Genomic DNA, 17826 nt, shown 5'->3' with positions numbered 1-17826 from the left:
GTCCCTGGCGCTATAAAAAGCTGCGGCGAACCTAAATACCTACCTGCCTAACTAGCGTCACCTGTGACACTAATACAGCGATCAGAAAAACGATCGCTTATTAGGCTGGGTTCACACTGGAGCGATGCGGGAACGCCACGAATGCGCGGCGGGTTCCCGCATCGCATGCCTCCCGGCGGCAGTTCACACTGCCCTATGCGAACTGCTGGGAGTGTCAGTGAAATGTTAATGACACCCCCAGATCAGTTCGCATATCGCAGTGCGATCTGCAAACTTGGATCGCATGGTGTGAACACCCATGCGATCCGATTCTGCTGCGGACCAAAAAAAGGGTCCCGTGCGAGTTTGCGGCGGGTGCGGCGGGTGCGACACGAATTCAGCCATACTATCTGTATAGCTGAACTCGAATCGCACAGAGATCGGATGTGATTTGCACTGCAGTGCGGTGCGAATCACATCCGTTCTCATAAACCGCTGCAATGTGAACCCAGCCTTAGTGACACTGGCGACGGGGGGTGATCACGGGGTTAAACCTTTATTGGGGGGGTTAGGGGGGTACCTTAGAACTAAAGGGGGCTAACCCTAACTGCCCTAACAGTTATTAGTCACAAATGACACCTGCCGGGTGATCAGGGGGTTAAACCTTTATTAGGTAATAAATGGCGGGTGCCCTGAAACTATAAAAAAATAACTAACCAACCAGCGTCACCTGTAACAGTTATATGGTGATCACTGGTGAAAGGGTTAACTAGGGGGCAATCAGGGGGCTTTATGCGGTAGTATATGGGGGTCCCTAGCGCTATAAAAAGCTGCGGCGAACCTAAATACCTACCTGCCTAACTAGCGTCACCTGTGACACTAATACGGCGATCAGAAAAATGATCGCTTATTAGGCTGGGTTCACACTGGAGCGATGCGGAAACGCCGCGAATCCGCGGCGGGTTCCCGCATCGCATGCCTCCAGGCGGCAGTTCACACTGCCCTATGCGAACTGCTGGGAGTGTCAGTGAAATGTTACTGACACCCCCAGATCAGTTCGCATATCGCAGTGCGATCTGCAAACTCGGATCGCATGGTGTGAACACCCATGCGATCCGATTCTGCTGCGGGCCAAAAAAAGGGTCCCGTGCGAATTTGCGGCGGGTGCGGCGGGTGTGGCGGGTGCGGCGGGTGCGGCGAATGGCTGAACTCGAATCGCACAGAGATCGGATGTGATTTGCACTGCAGTGCGGTGCGAATCACATTCGTTCTCATAAACCGCTGCAATGTGAACCCAGCCTTAGTGACACTGGCGACGGGGGGTGATCACGGGGTTAAACCTTTATTGGGGGGGTTAGGGGGGTACATTAGAACTAAAGGGGGCTAACCCTAACTGCCCTAACAGTTATTACAGTCACAAATGACACCAATGCAAAAAAAAAAAAAAAAAAAAAAAAAATGACATTGGTGTCACTGTGACTGGGGGGGCAGGGGTAATTGGGGGGGTGATCGGGGGGTAAAGGGGGGGTGTGAGTGTGCCTGGCATGTTCTACTGTGTGTGGGATGTGTTGGTGCAACTCACTGATCCGCTCTCCTCCGTGTCGGAACGAAAAATACCGACACGGAGGAGAGAATACATCACTTCCTCTCCTGTGTTTACATTACAGGAGAGGAAGTGATGTCACCGAGGATTTCCATTCGTCGGGAGCGATCGCGAGGGGGTGGCCATGAATGAATGGCCGTCCCCTCGTCCGGGATCGCTCCCGAACGAAAACCGACCGCCGCAGGCACCGGGCGGGGGCCCGATCGGGCCCCCGACCCGCGGGAGGCAAATCACGTACATGTACGTGCTTATGCCTGCCCGTGCCATTCTGCCGACGTACATCGGCGTGAGGCGGTCGGCAAGTGGTTAAACAAAACGAGCAGTTACTTTTTTTTTTGCCCGGAGATGGGCTTTAAAGCGTTACTAAACCCATCTTCTATATCTGGTCCCCCACAGTACACAGAACATGGAAATGCAATCGTTTTAGTAAATATAAACTGCTAAATATGTTTTCTCATCAGCAGTTAGAGGAGTCTTATCAGTGTCTAATTAAAGCTTGTAGGGGGAGTTTCATTCTCTCCTGATTGTCCTATGAGGCTGCATGACCCCTGACCCTCTGTCTGGACAGTACTGATTGGCCTTTTGTTGGGCACATGCACTCTCCCAAGGAAAAAATAAATAAAAATACTCTAGCAATACACACCAAACTGAGCATGTACAGCTTGCCCCCAAGGCTCTGTTCTGTCAGGAGTTGGTTTGGGGACAGTGGAAGAAGGGGAGAATCAGAGAAGACAGTATCAGACAGCCTATTTACACAGTGAGGATAATTAACCCCTTAGGTTCCACAGTGAGTATAACAAGCATGCTTTGCTGCATATACAGAATGATTTTACTGTTGTGGGTTTAGTTAAGCCCCATACACACTATCAGATTTTCTGATGATTTTTGTCTTCAGATTTACCAAAACCATGTAATGCAAGGGCCTGCCTGATTGCATACAAATGGAAACTCCTAAGGCTTGACCTCATATTATATGGTTTTGGTAAATCTGAAGGAAAAAATCTGCAGAAGATCTGATAGTCTGTATGGGGCTTAACACTTTAAGCATTGTCTGCAAAGCTTTGCCGTCATCCCCTGAGCCTTCCTATTGGTCAGTGGATAAGCCCACCATATTAAACAGCCAATAAGGAGAATTGAGAGGCAGAAAGGGGCGGAGTGAAGTTCAACTTTAAAATGGAACTCTATGAATTGTATTGTTTACTATCTTACATTGTTCCAGCTTGGCGCCATGTGAAATGTGGAAGGTCACGGAGAATAATGAAAATCATTGTAGTAGTTTGTACTACGTACAGTGATGGCCCCGATCTTCCAGATGCACCACCACAATTTATAGAACCCCTTGTGTATTTTTTCAGTGAATATACAGCTTTGGATGAGATGGTGATCATGAGTTTATCTACCCTTCCTCTCCACCTCATACAATCAGAGAACACCTTGTAGTCATTGAAAAAAAAAAAAACGATAGCTGTTCTCTGAAAGGCCACATCCCCAGCAGTCCTTCCATATATCAGATTTTAAAGGCTTTAAGGCTCCATGCACACTGGAGCTCATAAACTGCAGTTTATTGGAGTTTGGGCATTTTTTTTTTAAAAGCCCATGAACGCCACTCTATGTTAGCCTGTGTCCATGCACACATGGACATTTTTTTAGCTTTAATGAGCAGTGGAGTTTATGGGCTTTTTTCTGAACGCCAGAAATTTGCATTCAAAGTGCCATTTTTCACCGCCAAAAAAGGACAAACGCACATAAACGCTCATAAACACGCATTAATTAGTGTTCGGCGTTCTATTTGATCAATGCATTGTGGGGTTTGGAATGCACTGTGGGATTTTTGGAGTGACCTCTGTGTATTTTTATTTAAAATGTTCATAAACGCTAGTACAAAACGCTGTTAAAAGCAGGTTTTTCTGCCAGCAATCTGGCGCCCAGAAAAAGTTTTTTGAGCTTCAGTGTGCATGGAGCCTAAAGCAGTGGTCCTCAACTCCTGTCCTCAGGACGCAACAGGCCAGGTTTGCAAGATAACGGAAATAGATCACAGGTGATATAATTCGCTACTCAGTAATTGCAGTATTCTAGTCTGCATTTCTCCAAGGTCATACTTAAAATCTGGCCTGTTAGTGGGTCCTGAGGACGAGTTGAGAACCACTGCTTTAAACGCTCTATTGAGATTTGTCTGTAACTGCAGCTACAGTTCTCTCTCAGTCTGTTAAATCTGCATTTTTTTCCATCATATGTTTGAATTACTCAATTTGTAACAGGCTCAATTTCATTTTGTTTGTCCAAAAAAATTATAATTCACTGTAGAGAACAGTGGATTTTTATTTTATTGTGATATTATTTTCTGAATGATGATAAACACAATAGAAAGATAATGCTTATTTTAATTTGTGAATTACCATATCTCTACCCGCAATACCAATCATTTCCACTGTGTGTCATCTGTAGTCCACTAGGACTAAAAACATTCTGTTTTTGCTGCATTTATAGCGTATGATTCTTGTTTAATGACTTTATATATAACAGTGTACCATTCACAGTAGTGCTTACCCAATGGAGCTTGCAATCTAATGTCCCTGCCACAATTACGCAAACACACTCTAGGGCTAAAATAAAATAATTTGTGTCAGGCTTCATATGATGATTGAACTGTGATTTTATTTGATACGCATTAAAAACATTTGTGAATAGTGAGTAAAGTAAATATAACCATGTGTGATTAGGGAGTACACAGAATTCCTACCTATAACAGGAAGACTGTTTTGCTGGGTTACCTTCAGAGCAAAGTATTGCATTCTATTGAAAATATCACAAACAGGGGTAAGTTCAGAATAAACAGGCTGCATGCTTGCCTGGTATTTGCTCTATTTGGCTGATTTCGCTTCATAGTCAGCAGTGTCTTCTTGTAGTCCCCTTTGATCTCTCATCCAGGGTTGTGTTAATGTTTTATTGTTAATAGGATAAGAGCCTATGTTAATAATCCTCTGCGCTACTATGTACTGAAAAAGTGAAATAAATATAAATGAATAAACAAAATTGACTTCAGAGGAATTGCTGCAATACCTAATGTGTTCACGACTACATGAACTAAAATGAGTGTTACGCTATTCCTTCGTAAAAAATGTATAATGTAAATAACAAACAATCCAAACAACAAAAGTGATTGCTATCCAAACATATAATGTCCAATAGACTGATAGGAATCAGTGATGGGGTCAGTGATCATTCCTCCCAGGACCTCTGCCATATCTCCTCTATCTCCAGTTAAGGATCCAGGCTCCGAGGGCTCCAGTTCCATATGTGGGGGTGAAATAGATTAATAGTTTAAAATGAATCCATTTATTTAAAAGGCAATAACCTGCTTACAGCCAAGCAGAATAAAAAGTGCATGGAATTATAAAAACAATTGCGTTTTCCACCTCTCACGTCACTTCTGTTCTGGTGTCTGCTCCGACCACACCCTACACGTTACGGCATGTCATGTGACTTCCTCAGGGGATGGTGAGGCAGTCATGTGACCTGACTTAACGCGTAGGGCGTGTCCAGAGTGGACCAGAAGTGACGTGAGAGGAGGAAAACACCATTGTTTTTATAATTCCATGTACTTTTTATTCTGTTTTGATGCAAGTATGTTGTCATCTTTTAAATAGATAGATTTTTTTTTAAACGTTTTACACAATTGAAGGCATTTTGTCTATTTCACCCCCCACATATGGAACTGAAGCCCTCGGAGCCGGGATCCTTAACTGGAGATAGAGGAGATATGGTGGAGGTCCTGGGAGGAATGGTCACTGGCCCCACATTGGAATATGGTTATGAAGTGAGAATTCTGTGAGCACTGAGGTGGAAGTACAAAGAATTAGTGGGAGCATTCCTTAAAACAAATGATCATCGGTTATAATTTTAGCAATTTATTCACTATTGAATATTATATGTTTGGATAGCAATCACTTTTGTTGTTTGGATTGTTTATTTACATTATACATTATTGGATATGTTCATATTGTATGTTCACTGATTTATTTTTCGTGAAGGAATAGCGCAAGACCACTTATACATTTTTTCTAATGAGATATGATGGAAACCCTAGGTGAGATTCATAGATAAAGGTTTTTGTCTTTTCATGTTTATTAAGTATTATAATGGAAAATAAATTCAAGTTACCTTTTTTTTATAATTCAAAAACAATGTTTAATAAAGATAAAAAAACAGAGGCTATTACCTAAACTAACAACTAAAACCTAGAACACCTGATGACAATATCAGACAATTTTTTTTTTTTTTTCAAAATTTTTGTATGACAGAATACAACTTTGGAAGTGATGTATTGTATTGTGATGTATTCTTTTGTTTCCAAGCATGCGTGGTCTTGGTCACTCGATTTTTCATACAAATACCATACTAATTACCGTATTTATTGGCATATAACACTCACCAGCGTATAACACGCACTCCAATTTAAGAGGCAAGTTTCAGGGAAAAAAAACATGTTTTTTTTTTTTTTTTAAATAAACCCTCCTGTTCATACAAAATAAAATAAAAATAAGGACTTAATATTGATATGTCCTCCCCAATGAGTTACCTTGCCCTTTTGTTGTCTATGGCACTGCATAGCACCCTCTGCATGGAGTCGGCACTGTAAAAGCTCTGGCTGTCAGTATGCCATAGATGAAGGAGTTCAGGGGACTTGGATGCCGGCACCGGCCGGGTTAATCAGGAAGCCTGGTTCTGGTCTCAGAGGTATCCTCTACTATTTTAGCCAGACTGCATCTCCACTACATGCCTGTTATCCTCCAGTGGGCTGGCAGGGGCTAAAGGGAGCTGGGAGCGCTTTCCTGGGCTGAGCATGCAGCAGGCATCCCGGAGCGATCAGTACTGGCTCCTTCCCCTAACGCTGTAGAGCCTGCACACTCCCGCTGCATTCCTGTCCATAGCTCCGCCGATATCCTGCAGAGGTTACAGAGCTGGCGCTTCTATAACAAACCATGTGTCCTCTATGAAGAGGGCAGAGGCTAGGAGTTTCCCTCGTTCCGTATCCAGGAACTCACTGTGTGATCAGGACATCGCTGGTCGTAGGGGAGCGAGCGGAGAGCCGATTGGCTCTGTGATTTCCGGCAGCGATCCAAAGACATGCAGACAGGTTAATTGGCTTCTGTCCAAAATTGGCCCTAGTATATGAATGGGGACCTTGGATTGTGGGCTCTTTGAGGGTAGGGACCGATGTGAGTGTGCAATGTACAGGGGCAATTGTAGACACTCAGGTTGATCTGGATGGACTGGTGTCTTTATTCAACCTTACTAACTATGAAACTACTATGAAACTACACTTGTCCCCCTCTTTGCACCCCGAGGTACACTATCAGGGTATAACATGCACCTGCGATTTTTTTTAACAATACATAGGGGGTTATTTACGGAAGGGAAATCCACTTGGCACTCAAAGTGCACTTGGAAGTGCAGTCACTGTAAATGTAAGGGGTAAATCTGAAATGAGTGGAAGCTCTGCTGATTTTATTATCCAATCATGTGCAAGCTAAAATGCTGTTTTTTTTATTTTCCTTGCATGTCACCCTCGGATCTACAGCGACTTTATTTCCAAGTGCACTTTCAGTGCACTTTTCAAATGCACTTGCAGTGCAAAGTGGATTTTCCTTTTGTAAATAACCCCTATTGTGTTAGTTTGAACATATATTGTGTTTCACCTGTGTGTGTGTGTGTGTGTGTGTGTGTGTGTGTGTGTGTGTGTGTGTGTGTGTGTGTGTGTGTGTGTGTGTGTGTAATATTAAGTTGTTGATCTGTGTGCATTGTCAGTTTGGCGTTTAGCATGCAAAACTGCCCTAAAGACCAGTACACGCTAGTTTTTTTGTCGTGCAACTCCTGACAGCTCCGGACGGAGCGGCTGTACTAACCATGCAAGGTTAGTCCAGCAATCTCCCCTGCTGAGCTGTTGTGTTGCCCCCCACCCAGCACACTCTGATCAGCGCTCTCAGCTAATGGCAGAAAGCGCTAATCGGGGGCAGGTTGGCAGCTGGTTTTCCAGTATGCACGTCCAACAGAAGCCTGGCTGGCTTCTGTCGGACAGACCAACATGCACACGGGCAGAATGTCGGTCATTTTTTTTTTTTTTTTTTTTTTTGAACTAGCAAATGTCTCCTGACATTTTGCCCATGTGTATGGGACTTTAGGCTCCATGTACACTTGGGCGCAATGTGCCGCGGGACAACACAACATAATCACAGTTTTGCCACGTTTTGTGGTTTCCCGCAGGCATCGGTCAAAACAGGAGGATCAGAGAAGGCAGGATCAGTCTTTTTACACAATATGCAGGATTAACCCCTTAGGTTCCACATGAGTATAACAAACATGCTTTACTGCATATACAGACTGATTTTAATGTTGTGGGTTTAGTAACACTTTAAAGCTGAACTTTGGGAATGAAAACTTTATTTTAAATAAATTACAAAAAATCTGCCAAGAAAATAAATCCACCATGTTCATACAAAATTATTTTCCAAATCCAGATATTACCTTGTAGAAGTAGCAGTGACATAATCACCGTGCTGTGCTTAGCCTGTACAGAGACCCACTCACTACAGGCCGCATGCAATAAACTATATGGGGGGGGGGATATAAGACCAGTCACCCTGCACAAGGAGAGAGAGCAGCAGTGACCAGTCTTTATTACAGGAAGCTCCTGCATAGAAGTAAAGTTTCATGCTGGATTACTGCGCAGATCTGGAAGAAATACAGTGCCTTGCAAAAGTATTGCATGCAATGTCTGTGCAATGCGAGTTCAGCCATACAGTTACAGTGCCTTGAAAAAGTATTCACCCCCCTTGTCATTTTTCGTGTTTTGTTGCCTCACAACCTGGAATTAACATGGGTTAACATTTGCATCATTTAATTTACAGAACATGCCCACAACTTGGAAGATGTTTTTTTTATTTTATTTTTTATTGTGAAGCAAATAACAAAAAGTCAATGTGCATAATTCACCCCCCTAAAGTCAATACTTTGTAGAGCCACCTTTTGCAGCTATCACAGCTCCAAATCACTTTGGATAAGTCTCTATGAGCTTGCCACATCTTACCACTGGGATTTTTGCCCATTCCTCCTTGCAAAACTGCTCCAGCTCCTTCAAGTTGGATGGTTTGCGCTTGTGAACAGCAATCTTTAAGTCTGACCACAGATTTTCTATTCGATTGAGGTCTGGGCTTTGACTAGGCCATTCCAACACATTTAAATATTTCCCAAGTGTTTCTTTAGCAGTGTGTTTGGGGTCATTGTCCTACTGGAAGGTGAACCTCCATCCCAGCCTCAAATCACACACAGAGTGGTACAAGTTTTGCTCAAGAATATCCCTGTATTTAGCACCATCCATCTTTCCCTCAACTCTGACCAGTTTCCCAGTCCCGACTGCTGAAAAACATCCCCACAGCATGATGCTGCCACCACCATGTTTCACTGTGGGGATGGTGTTCTTTGGGTGATGTGTTGGGTTTGCGCCAGACATAGCGTTTTCTTTGATGGGCAAAAAGTTCAATTTTAGTCTCATCAGACCAGCGGACCTTCCTCTATACATTTTGGGAGTCTCCCACATGCCTTTTTTCGCAAACTCAAAATGTGAGAATTAGTTTTTTGCTGAAAGTAATGGCTTTCTTCTGGCCACTCTGCCATAAAGCCCAACTCTGTGGAGCGTATGGCTTATTGTTGCCCCATGTACAGATACTCCAGTCTCTGCTGTGGAACTCTGCAGCTCCTCCAGGGTTACCTTAGGTCTCTGTGCTGCCTCTCTGGTTAATGCCCAGTCTGTGAGTTTTGGTGTGTGGCCGTTTCTTGGCAGGTTTGCTGTTGTGCCATGTTCTTTCCATGTGGTTATGATAGATTTGATGGTGCTCCTAGGGATCATCAAAGATTTGGATATTTTTTTTTAGAACCTAACCCTGACTTGTACTTCTCAACAACATTGTCCCTTACTTGTTTGGAGAGTTCTTTGGTCTTCATGGCAGTGTTTGGTTAGTGGTGGTTCTTGCTTAGGTGTTGCAGCCTCTGGGGCCTTTCAAAAAGGTGTGTATATGTAATGACAGATCATGTGACACTTAGATTGCACACAGGTGGACATCATTTCACTTATGTGAAATCAAGTCATTGTGTGACTTCTGAAGGTAATAGGTTGCACCAGAGCTTTTTATGGGCTTTTATAACAAAGGGGGTGAATACATACGCACATGCCAATTATCTGTTTTTTTATTTCTGAAAAATCGTTTTCTGTATAGATTTTCCTAATTTTACTTCTCCAACTTAGACTATTGTGTTCTGATCCATCACATATAATTCAGATTAAAACACATTGAACCAAAGGCTGTAATGGAACAAAGTAGGTAAAAAAGCCAAGGGGGTGAATACTTTTGCAAGGCACTGTAGCAGAAGCACATAAAGATATAAGTAAAAATACACATGCCTCCTGTGTTTAGAAAATATTTTGTTTATCCTGGAGTTCGTCTCTAAACCTGTCAGTTGAAATTTGATATAAAGGTTTTTTTAGTTCTTTCATAATTTTGTTTTGGAAGTTTATATATTGATATTTTTGCCATTTTTCTTTAGTTTTTCCAAATCTTTTATTTACAAATAACTACTTATTATTATAGAAAGCCTTCAAGACACTCAGTTTGCAGAGCACACTTGTGTATTGTTTCTACAGACTAAACATTCATACTGGCTCTTTTCTACTAGTAGAGGAGGATTGTGCATCCCTTCACAAGTCATTTGGCAGTCCGTAATCTGTTCTCCTGTTGTTCGGTTTTATTAGAAGAGAAGTATAGCTAATGCTTTTGTGGCCATACTTCTCTTCTGGGTCAGAGAAATGCACTTGCTTGTGCCCTCCTGTGATCCAGAATCAGCCAACAGTGGGCTAACACCTGCTGTTAGTTGACGTCATAGACCTGCTCCAGGCTCTGGAAGGATCCCTACAATAATGTTGGGATCCACCCAGATGCAGTAGTGGCTGGTGTTTTTTTTGTTTGGTTGGGGGGGGGGGGGGGCTGCGGCAAACAACCGAACTCCCGCACACCCCCACCCCACCCCCGCACTGCCGTCCACCAGTCGGTGGGGATCGCGCATCCAGGTATTGGCAAGGACCAGGCATCGGCCAGTGGCTCTTGTCGTCCTCGCTTCCGCTGTGCGTCTCCTCCCCTCCTTCTAGGTGACCAGTAGGATTGCCTGTTCTTTCAGTCAGTTGGGTGATGGTTGTCAAACCCGCTTCCCAATTGGCTGGGAGGAAGGATCAGTGTTGAAACAGTGAATTTTCATTCGCTGTTGCTACACAGCTGGGTGGGGTCCAGGCGCATCCTCTGCAACCCGAGCCCACCCTATTTTGAAACATATTAGAGCCTCTGGCTCTAATCAGGTGCTTAAAAAAAAACTGGCTGCTGTAATTCATGCGCCCGGTGCCCTGAAAGAGGCCGGACACATGAATAGGGGACGGCCGCAGTGGCCATGGATAGAATCATGCTGAGCATGAATCTCTCCATTGCATATAGGGGGGCGGCGCCCGGGTGCCCCTAAAGGATGGGGCCCCCCGCCCAGATTCCTGATTAGTAGCTGGAACAGCCTCTTAACAGGCTGTTGTAAGCCTGAGCCAGCCACTTCAACCCCCACGCCAGTCCGCCACTCCAGTGAGCACTGGAAGAGCAGAGAAGAGAGCAGTGACTGCAGTCACCGCTCTGGGAAGACCAAAAACGGAGCGACCAGCAGTCATGTGATTGCTTGGTTCTCCGTCTCAGAGCTGGCGACAGACAGATGCAGCAATTACAGCAACATTGCAGCATGGAGGTCAATATGAATGTTTTTTTTCTTCCAGAACCGAACACTTCCCCTTTAACAACCTAGACGTTTTCGACTTCTGGATATAGTAAGCCAGTGTTCTGCCGAGAACTGTCTGCCCCGTACTGTGCAGGCGCAGCGCTTGCGCATTACGGAGGACAAGGAGACACCAAAAGTCTCCGAAGATGAACGTCGCCTGCACACTTAATAGTGCCTTATGCCATGAGTCCAGGTTCAAGCCCCACCATGCAAGTGGACATACGGTAAATGATGTTAAACAGCATTTAGTAAGAGGGCCCCTCGCATGCTCTCTTCGCTCGCCGGTCACGGCCTCGCTTCGCTCGGCAATTTTTTATTCTAACTGTCCACCTGGATGGTGGGGCTTGAACCTGGTCTCACGGCACAAGGCAGGGCGCTGTTCATCTTTGGAGACCTTCGGCGTCTCCTTTTCCTCCCTACTGCACAAGCGCAGTACAGGGCGGACACTATCCGACGGGGGATAGTATTTGACAAGACACCAGCCACCAGAATTGCTGGGGCTGTTGTCTTGAAATAGCCACCTGCCAGTTACAAGTTGTAAATGTGAAACATATGAATGCAACATTTTTTTACTCTTTATTATTTTTTAGCTCTAAATATACTAATAATTCAATGAAGGAAATAAACACTTTTTCTGTAAAATCTCACCAGGAACTGAAATGAAGTTCTTTTGTTATCTACAAATGCTTAATGTTTTTACTAGACTTTTTTTATATGGGTATGCATTTTTTTATTTATTTAAAAAAAAAAAAATGTGCAGTCAATTCTGTATTGTCTTATCGCTTGTGTTTGCCTTTTAGGCCGAGCTCCAGCTGTTGCAACAGAAATGTATGACGGCATTTCTTCAGAGGAAATTGGCATTGCTGTATAATTGTGAGCATTGAACAATTTATTTTATGGTGAGCTTGTTTCATTTACATAATTGTATACATAGAGATATGGGCGCCTGCTCCTTTCTCTTTTGCTCCACTTATTCTTTATTTCGGCTTATTTGATCTGTCTGACCATATGTAAGAGTTCACCTGTGATAACATCTGAAGTTTTATGGGTTTTACATTGCTTTTTATTTATTATCCATCATACTTATATGCCTGGTATGCCTATTATACCTAAATACCTGGTTAACCCATCACATCTAAATGCTTTGTTCACTCACAGTATTGTAGTGCATGATTTACCCATTGCTTCTACATGCCTAGTATATCTGTTATATCAAAATGCTTGGTTTATTCATCATATATGTATGTACAATTTACCCATCATATCTTAATATATCGTTTACTTATTATTAGCTAAATCTATGGCTTACTTAGCGTTTCTACATGACAGGTACACCCATCATATCTCATTGTTTGGTTTACTGTACATGTTTACTGCATGGTTTACCCGTTGTTCCTACAGGCCTAGTGTATCTGACATACTTAAATGCCTGGTGTGCTCCAGTTTTTGCAATGTACTGTTTATTACTTATCTATAAAGCCTGCTATACGTGGCTTGAACTTCAGATGGTTCAGAAGGGACTGGTCACAATTCCGATCCATGTATGGGCATCCTGTGTGTACACAAGTTGATCTATCAATCAACTAGTGTGTCGGGTTTTTCCGTAACGATTAGTTCCGCCTGGTACCGCCGGCAACATTAATTGTGATCTGCCAGCAAGGAAGGCTCCCTGCCGGAAGAATGTAGTAGTGCTGCGGGAGTGGTAGAAGGAAAGGGAATTGCATAATCTATGGCCTGCTTAAAAAAAGAAGTACAGGATTAAAACAAAAAAAAAACATTTATACTCACCTAGGTGGATGCAGCATCCACCCAATGTTGCATCAGTCCCCCGCCGGCTCTGTAGTGAGAACTGAGTGAGAAAACACTGCTGATTGGTTAGTTCTCCCCTCCGCTATAAGCAGAGAGCCGGGACTATTAGTCGCCACCTCTCTGCTCTCCCCTCCAGCGCTCACTGGAGCACTGGGCTGTGGAGGAGGCTGGAGAAGCTGGCTCAGCCTCTCAGCGGATCACTGAGAGACTGAGCAAGGTGCCTTTCCAGGCTTCTAGGTGGATACAGACCATATGGTTGGGATCTCGTTAAAGCCTGGACGGGCTGGACAGGCTATGCGACGTCAGCCGACAGTCGGCTTTAGTCCGCTGTTGGCTAAAAACGGATCACAGGAGTGCAGAACGAACTGCACTCCTGTGATCCATAGGAGAAGTATAGCCAAAATATTTTTGGCCATACTGCTTCTGTAAGTGTCTTTTGTGTATCCAATTACTCTATGAGCTATCTAACGGTATGGAGATCTCAAGAATAGCTCCTGTATTGCTTTTTCATACTACAACCTCCAACCTTGTCAGATTATGTATTTTATTTTTTTATTTTCTCTGTACAGTTTTGTATTCCTTTTTCTATGCATCTCTCTAAACTGAAAAATAAAAACTTTTTAAATGTAAAAAAAATAAAAAAAACATATTTTTTTACCTCTTGCACAAAGCTCTTATAAACCCCTAACAACTTTGAATTAAAAAGAAGCTTTCTTGGTTTGCATTCAGTTTATTAAAATGCATACTTAAGCTGGCCAGTTGTGTCATAGTGATCCCTCTTAGGCCATGATCTACTTTACCAACAAAATGGCATATATTTATACATGTACTGAAGGCGTTTGTTACCCCAACACTTCATATTCCTGATATGTGCCTCCTGTACCATGTATGAGAAAATATCCTCTTCTCTTTGTATTCCTTTATGTGAAATCCCTGGTGTTTTTGCCAGTCCCTCTGCTTTCCTATTAAGAACTGACCACACTAAGCAAAATAGAACATTATGGTCAGTTCTCTAGCTATGCTGGGAACTCAGTGTGCTCTCCTCCAATGATCAGACTTGTCCTGAAACGCCCCCGCTGCACAGCAATTCACTGGGAAGCTTAGTGTGCTTCTGCTTCTTCTCCTCCCAGCTCGTATGCAGCTTAGAACAGAGGAAATAGGACCATTTATTAACCACTTCCTGCCCGCCATATAGCAATATGACGTGTGCAAAGTGGTTTCGTTATCCTGACCCAACGTCATATGACATGATCAGGATAACGAGCTGGCGCGGCGATTGGTCTGACACACTGCAACTCTGATCTAGGTAACAGAAAAACAAAGAAAAGGTGCCTCTAAGTGTAGAATTAAAAGCTGTTTAATTTCCTCAAAAAGGGTTAAAAACACTTACAAGATATGTAGACTGGCAGAGCATATAATTAATATCCATGTAGGTGGTCTGGCATGAATGCAGTGGTCACTGGCATATACAAGTTCTTTAGGCTGTGTGTGTCCAGTAGCAGGGAGGTCCAGGGGATGCCAACGGGAAAAACATCAGGGAGCTCCAAGAGAACTGACAGGCCAGCCCGCAATCACAGTCTCAAAACACGAGGATCCTGGAAGTGACATCAGTGGCAGAAGACAATAACCAGCAACCAGCGTGGACCACAAACAGGAAGCAAAACAGGAAGCAGTCATCATGGAGGGACGCATTTCAGAACATCTCATTGGTTCCTTTATCAACCTGATGACTGTGTGTGTGTGTATGGGACTAATTTATACTACCTGGGCGGACCTTAGGGGCGGGGATATGTAAATGGAGCATTATCACAATATAAAGGTATAGGACAGGAGGAGAAACAGAAACAAAATCCCTATCCAAACAAAAAAATATATATGATTTCATACAGAACAACAACCAATAAGCGACATTTAGAAATAAAAATAAACATAAAATGAAAATGAGAATCAATATTTATACACAATCTTCAATAATGCTTAAGGCCTCATGCACACGAGACGCAGTTAAACGCGCGTTCAGATGCAGTTGGACAGTTTTTTCAACTGCCCCTGAACTCATTCAATGTTATCCTATGTGTCCATGCACACAGTCTCGTTTTTTTCCGTTTTTATGCAGTTGCGTTTAGTCTCGTTTTTCCAGAAGCAAAAAAATGCGTTCAGAAACAAAAATTTCCACGTTTCAGACGCAAAACGCGGCAAAACGCGGCAAAACGCGGTAAAACGCGGCAAAACGCCGCTACCGCGTTTAGCCGCGTTTGCGTTTATATGCGTTTTTAAAGGTGACCTTTTTTTTTACATTAAAAATCTCAAAAATGATTGCAAATGATGAAAAACCAAAAATATTTTAAACAATTGCAATTGCAAGTGGACAATCCACAACTTGTGGCAAGTGACATGGCAGGTGGCAAGTGACGTGGCAAGTGGACAATCCACAACTTGTGGCAAGTGACATGGCAGGTGGCAAGTGATGTGGCAAGTGGACAATCCACAACTTGTGGCAAGTGACGTGGCAGGTGAAGTGGCAAGTGACGTGGAAAGTGGACAATCCACAACTTGTGGCAGGTGACGTGGCAAGTGACCTGGCAGGTGACGCGGCAAGTGACCTGGCAGGTGACGTGGCAAGTGGAAAATCAACAACTTGTGGCAGGTGACTGGCATGTGACGTGGCAAGTGGACAATCCATAACTTGTGGCAGGTGACGTGGCAAGTGACGTGGCAAGTGGACAATCCACTTGTGGCAGGGGACGTGGCAAGTGACGTGGCAAGTGGACAATCCACTTGTGGCAGGGGATGTGGCAAGTGACGTGGCGAGTGGACAATCCACAACTTGTGTCAGGTGACGTGGCAAGTGGACAATCCACAACTTGTGGCAGGTGATGTGGCAAGTGGACAATCCACTTGTGGCAGGTGACGTGGCAGGGGACGTGGCAAGGGACGTGGCAAGTGGACAATCCACAACTTGTGGCAGGTGATGTGGCAAGTGATGTGGCAAGTGGACAATCCACTTGTGGCAGGTGACGTGGCAGGGGACGTGGCAAGGGACGTGGCAAGTGGACAATCCACAACTTGTGGCAGGTGACGTGGCAGGTGATGTGGCAAGTGATGTGGCAGGTGATGTGACAAGTGGACAATCCACATCTTGTGGCAAGTGACGTGGCAGCTGACGTGGCAAGTGACGTGGCAAGTGGACAATCCAAAACTTGTGGCAGGTGACGTGGCAAGTGACGTGGCAGGTGACGTGGCAAGTGGACAATCCCCATCTCGTGGCAAGTGACGTGGCAGGTGATGTGGCAAGTGACGTGGCAAGTGGACAATCCACAACTTGTGGCAGGTGATGTGGCAGGTGATGTGGCAAGTGATGTGGCAGGTGATGTGACAAGTGGACAATTCACATCTTGTGGCAAGTGACGTGGCAGCTGACGTGGCAAGTGACGTGGCAAGTGGACAATCCAAAACTTGTGGCAGGTGACGTGGCAAGTGACGTGACAGGTGACGTGGCAAGTGGACAATCCACAGCTTGTGGCAAGTGACATGGCAGGTGGCAAGTGATGTGGAAAGTGGACAATCCACAACTTGTGACAGGTGACGTGGCAAGTGATGTGACAGGTGATGTGGCAAGTCACGTGGCAAGTGGAAATCCACAACTTGTGGCAGGTGATGTGGCTGGTGACGTGGCAAGTGGACAATCCACAACTTGTGGCAGGTGGCATGGCAGGTGACATGGAAAGTGGACAATCCACATCTTGTGGCAAGTGACGTGGCAGGTGATGTGGCAAGTGACGTGGCAAGTGGACAATCCACAACTTGTGGCAGGTGATGTGGCAAGTGACGTGGCAGGTGATGTGGACAATCCCTAACTTGTGGCAGGTGACGTGGCAAGTGACGTGGCAAGTGGACAATCCACAACTTGTGGCAGGTGACGTGGCAGGTGACGTGGCAAGTGGACAATCCACTTGGGGCAGGTGACGTGGCAGGGGACGTGGCAAGGGACGTGGCAAGTGGACAATCCACAACTTGTGCCAGGTGATGTGGCAAGTGATGTGGCAAGTGGACAATCCACTTGTGGCAGGTGACGTGGCAGGGGACGTGGCAAGGGACGTGGCAAGGGACGTGGCAAGGGACGTGGCAAGGGACGTGGCAAGTGGACAATCCACAACTTGTGGCAGGTGACGTGGCAGGTGATGTGGCAAGTGATGTGGCAGGTGATGTGACAAGTGGACAATCCACATCTTGTGGCAAGTGACGTGGCAGCTGACGTGGCAAGTGACGTGGCAAGTGGAAAATCCAAAACTTGTGGCAGGTGACGTGGCAAGTGACGTGGCAGGTGACGTGGCAAGTGACGTGGCAAGTGGACAATCCACAACTTGTGGCAGGTGACGTGGCAGGTGACGTGGCAAGTGGACAATCCACTTGGGGCAGGTGACGTGGCAGGGGACGTGGCAAGGGACGTGGCAAGTGGACAATCCACAACTTGTGCCAGGTGATGTGGCAAGTGATGTGGCAAGTGGACAATCCACTTGTGGCAGGTGACGTGGCAGGGGACGTGGCAAGGGACGTGGCAAGGGACGTGGCAAGTG

At 44.8% G+C, this 17826-nt stretch overlaps 1 protein-coding gene across 5 annotated transcripts in view; it reads left to right on the top strand.

The window, feature by feature from the left end:
- MIPOL1 (mirror-image polydactyly 1) overlaps positions 1-17826 on the top strand; it is a 693631-nt gene that overhangs the window by 85682 nt on the left and 590123 nt on the right. For 4 of the 5 annotated variants that reach the window (XM_077464680.1, XM_077464677.1, XM_077464679.1 and 1 more), the window contains exon 2: positions 12241-12339. Coding sequence is in view for 1 of the 5 variants with exons in the window: in XM_077464676.1 (XP_077320802.1) it covers positions 12271-12313 (43 nt within the window). In the remaining 4 variants the exon portion in view is untranslated. The remainder of the gene's footprint in view (positions 1-12240; positions 12340-17826) is intronic. The other variant, XM_077464676.1, reaches the window with a different exon arrangement.

Source organism: Lithobates pipiens, unplaced genomic scaffold (genome assembly GCF_037356315.1).
Source record: "Lithobates pipiens isolate NorthernLeopardFrog02 unplaced genomic scaffold, aLitPip1_a1.2 Scaffold_30, whole genome shotgun sequence".
In the NCBI taxonomy this organism is placed as follows: Eukaryota; Metazoa; Chordata; class Amphibia; order Anura; family Ranidae; genus Lithobates; species Lithobates pipiens.
The sequence above is the reverse complement of the archived record's forward strand: the minus strand, read 5'-3'. Positions and strand labels throughout refer to the sequence as shown.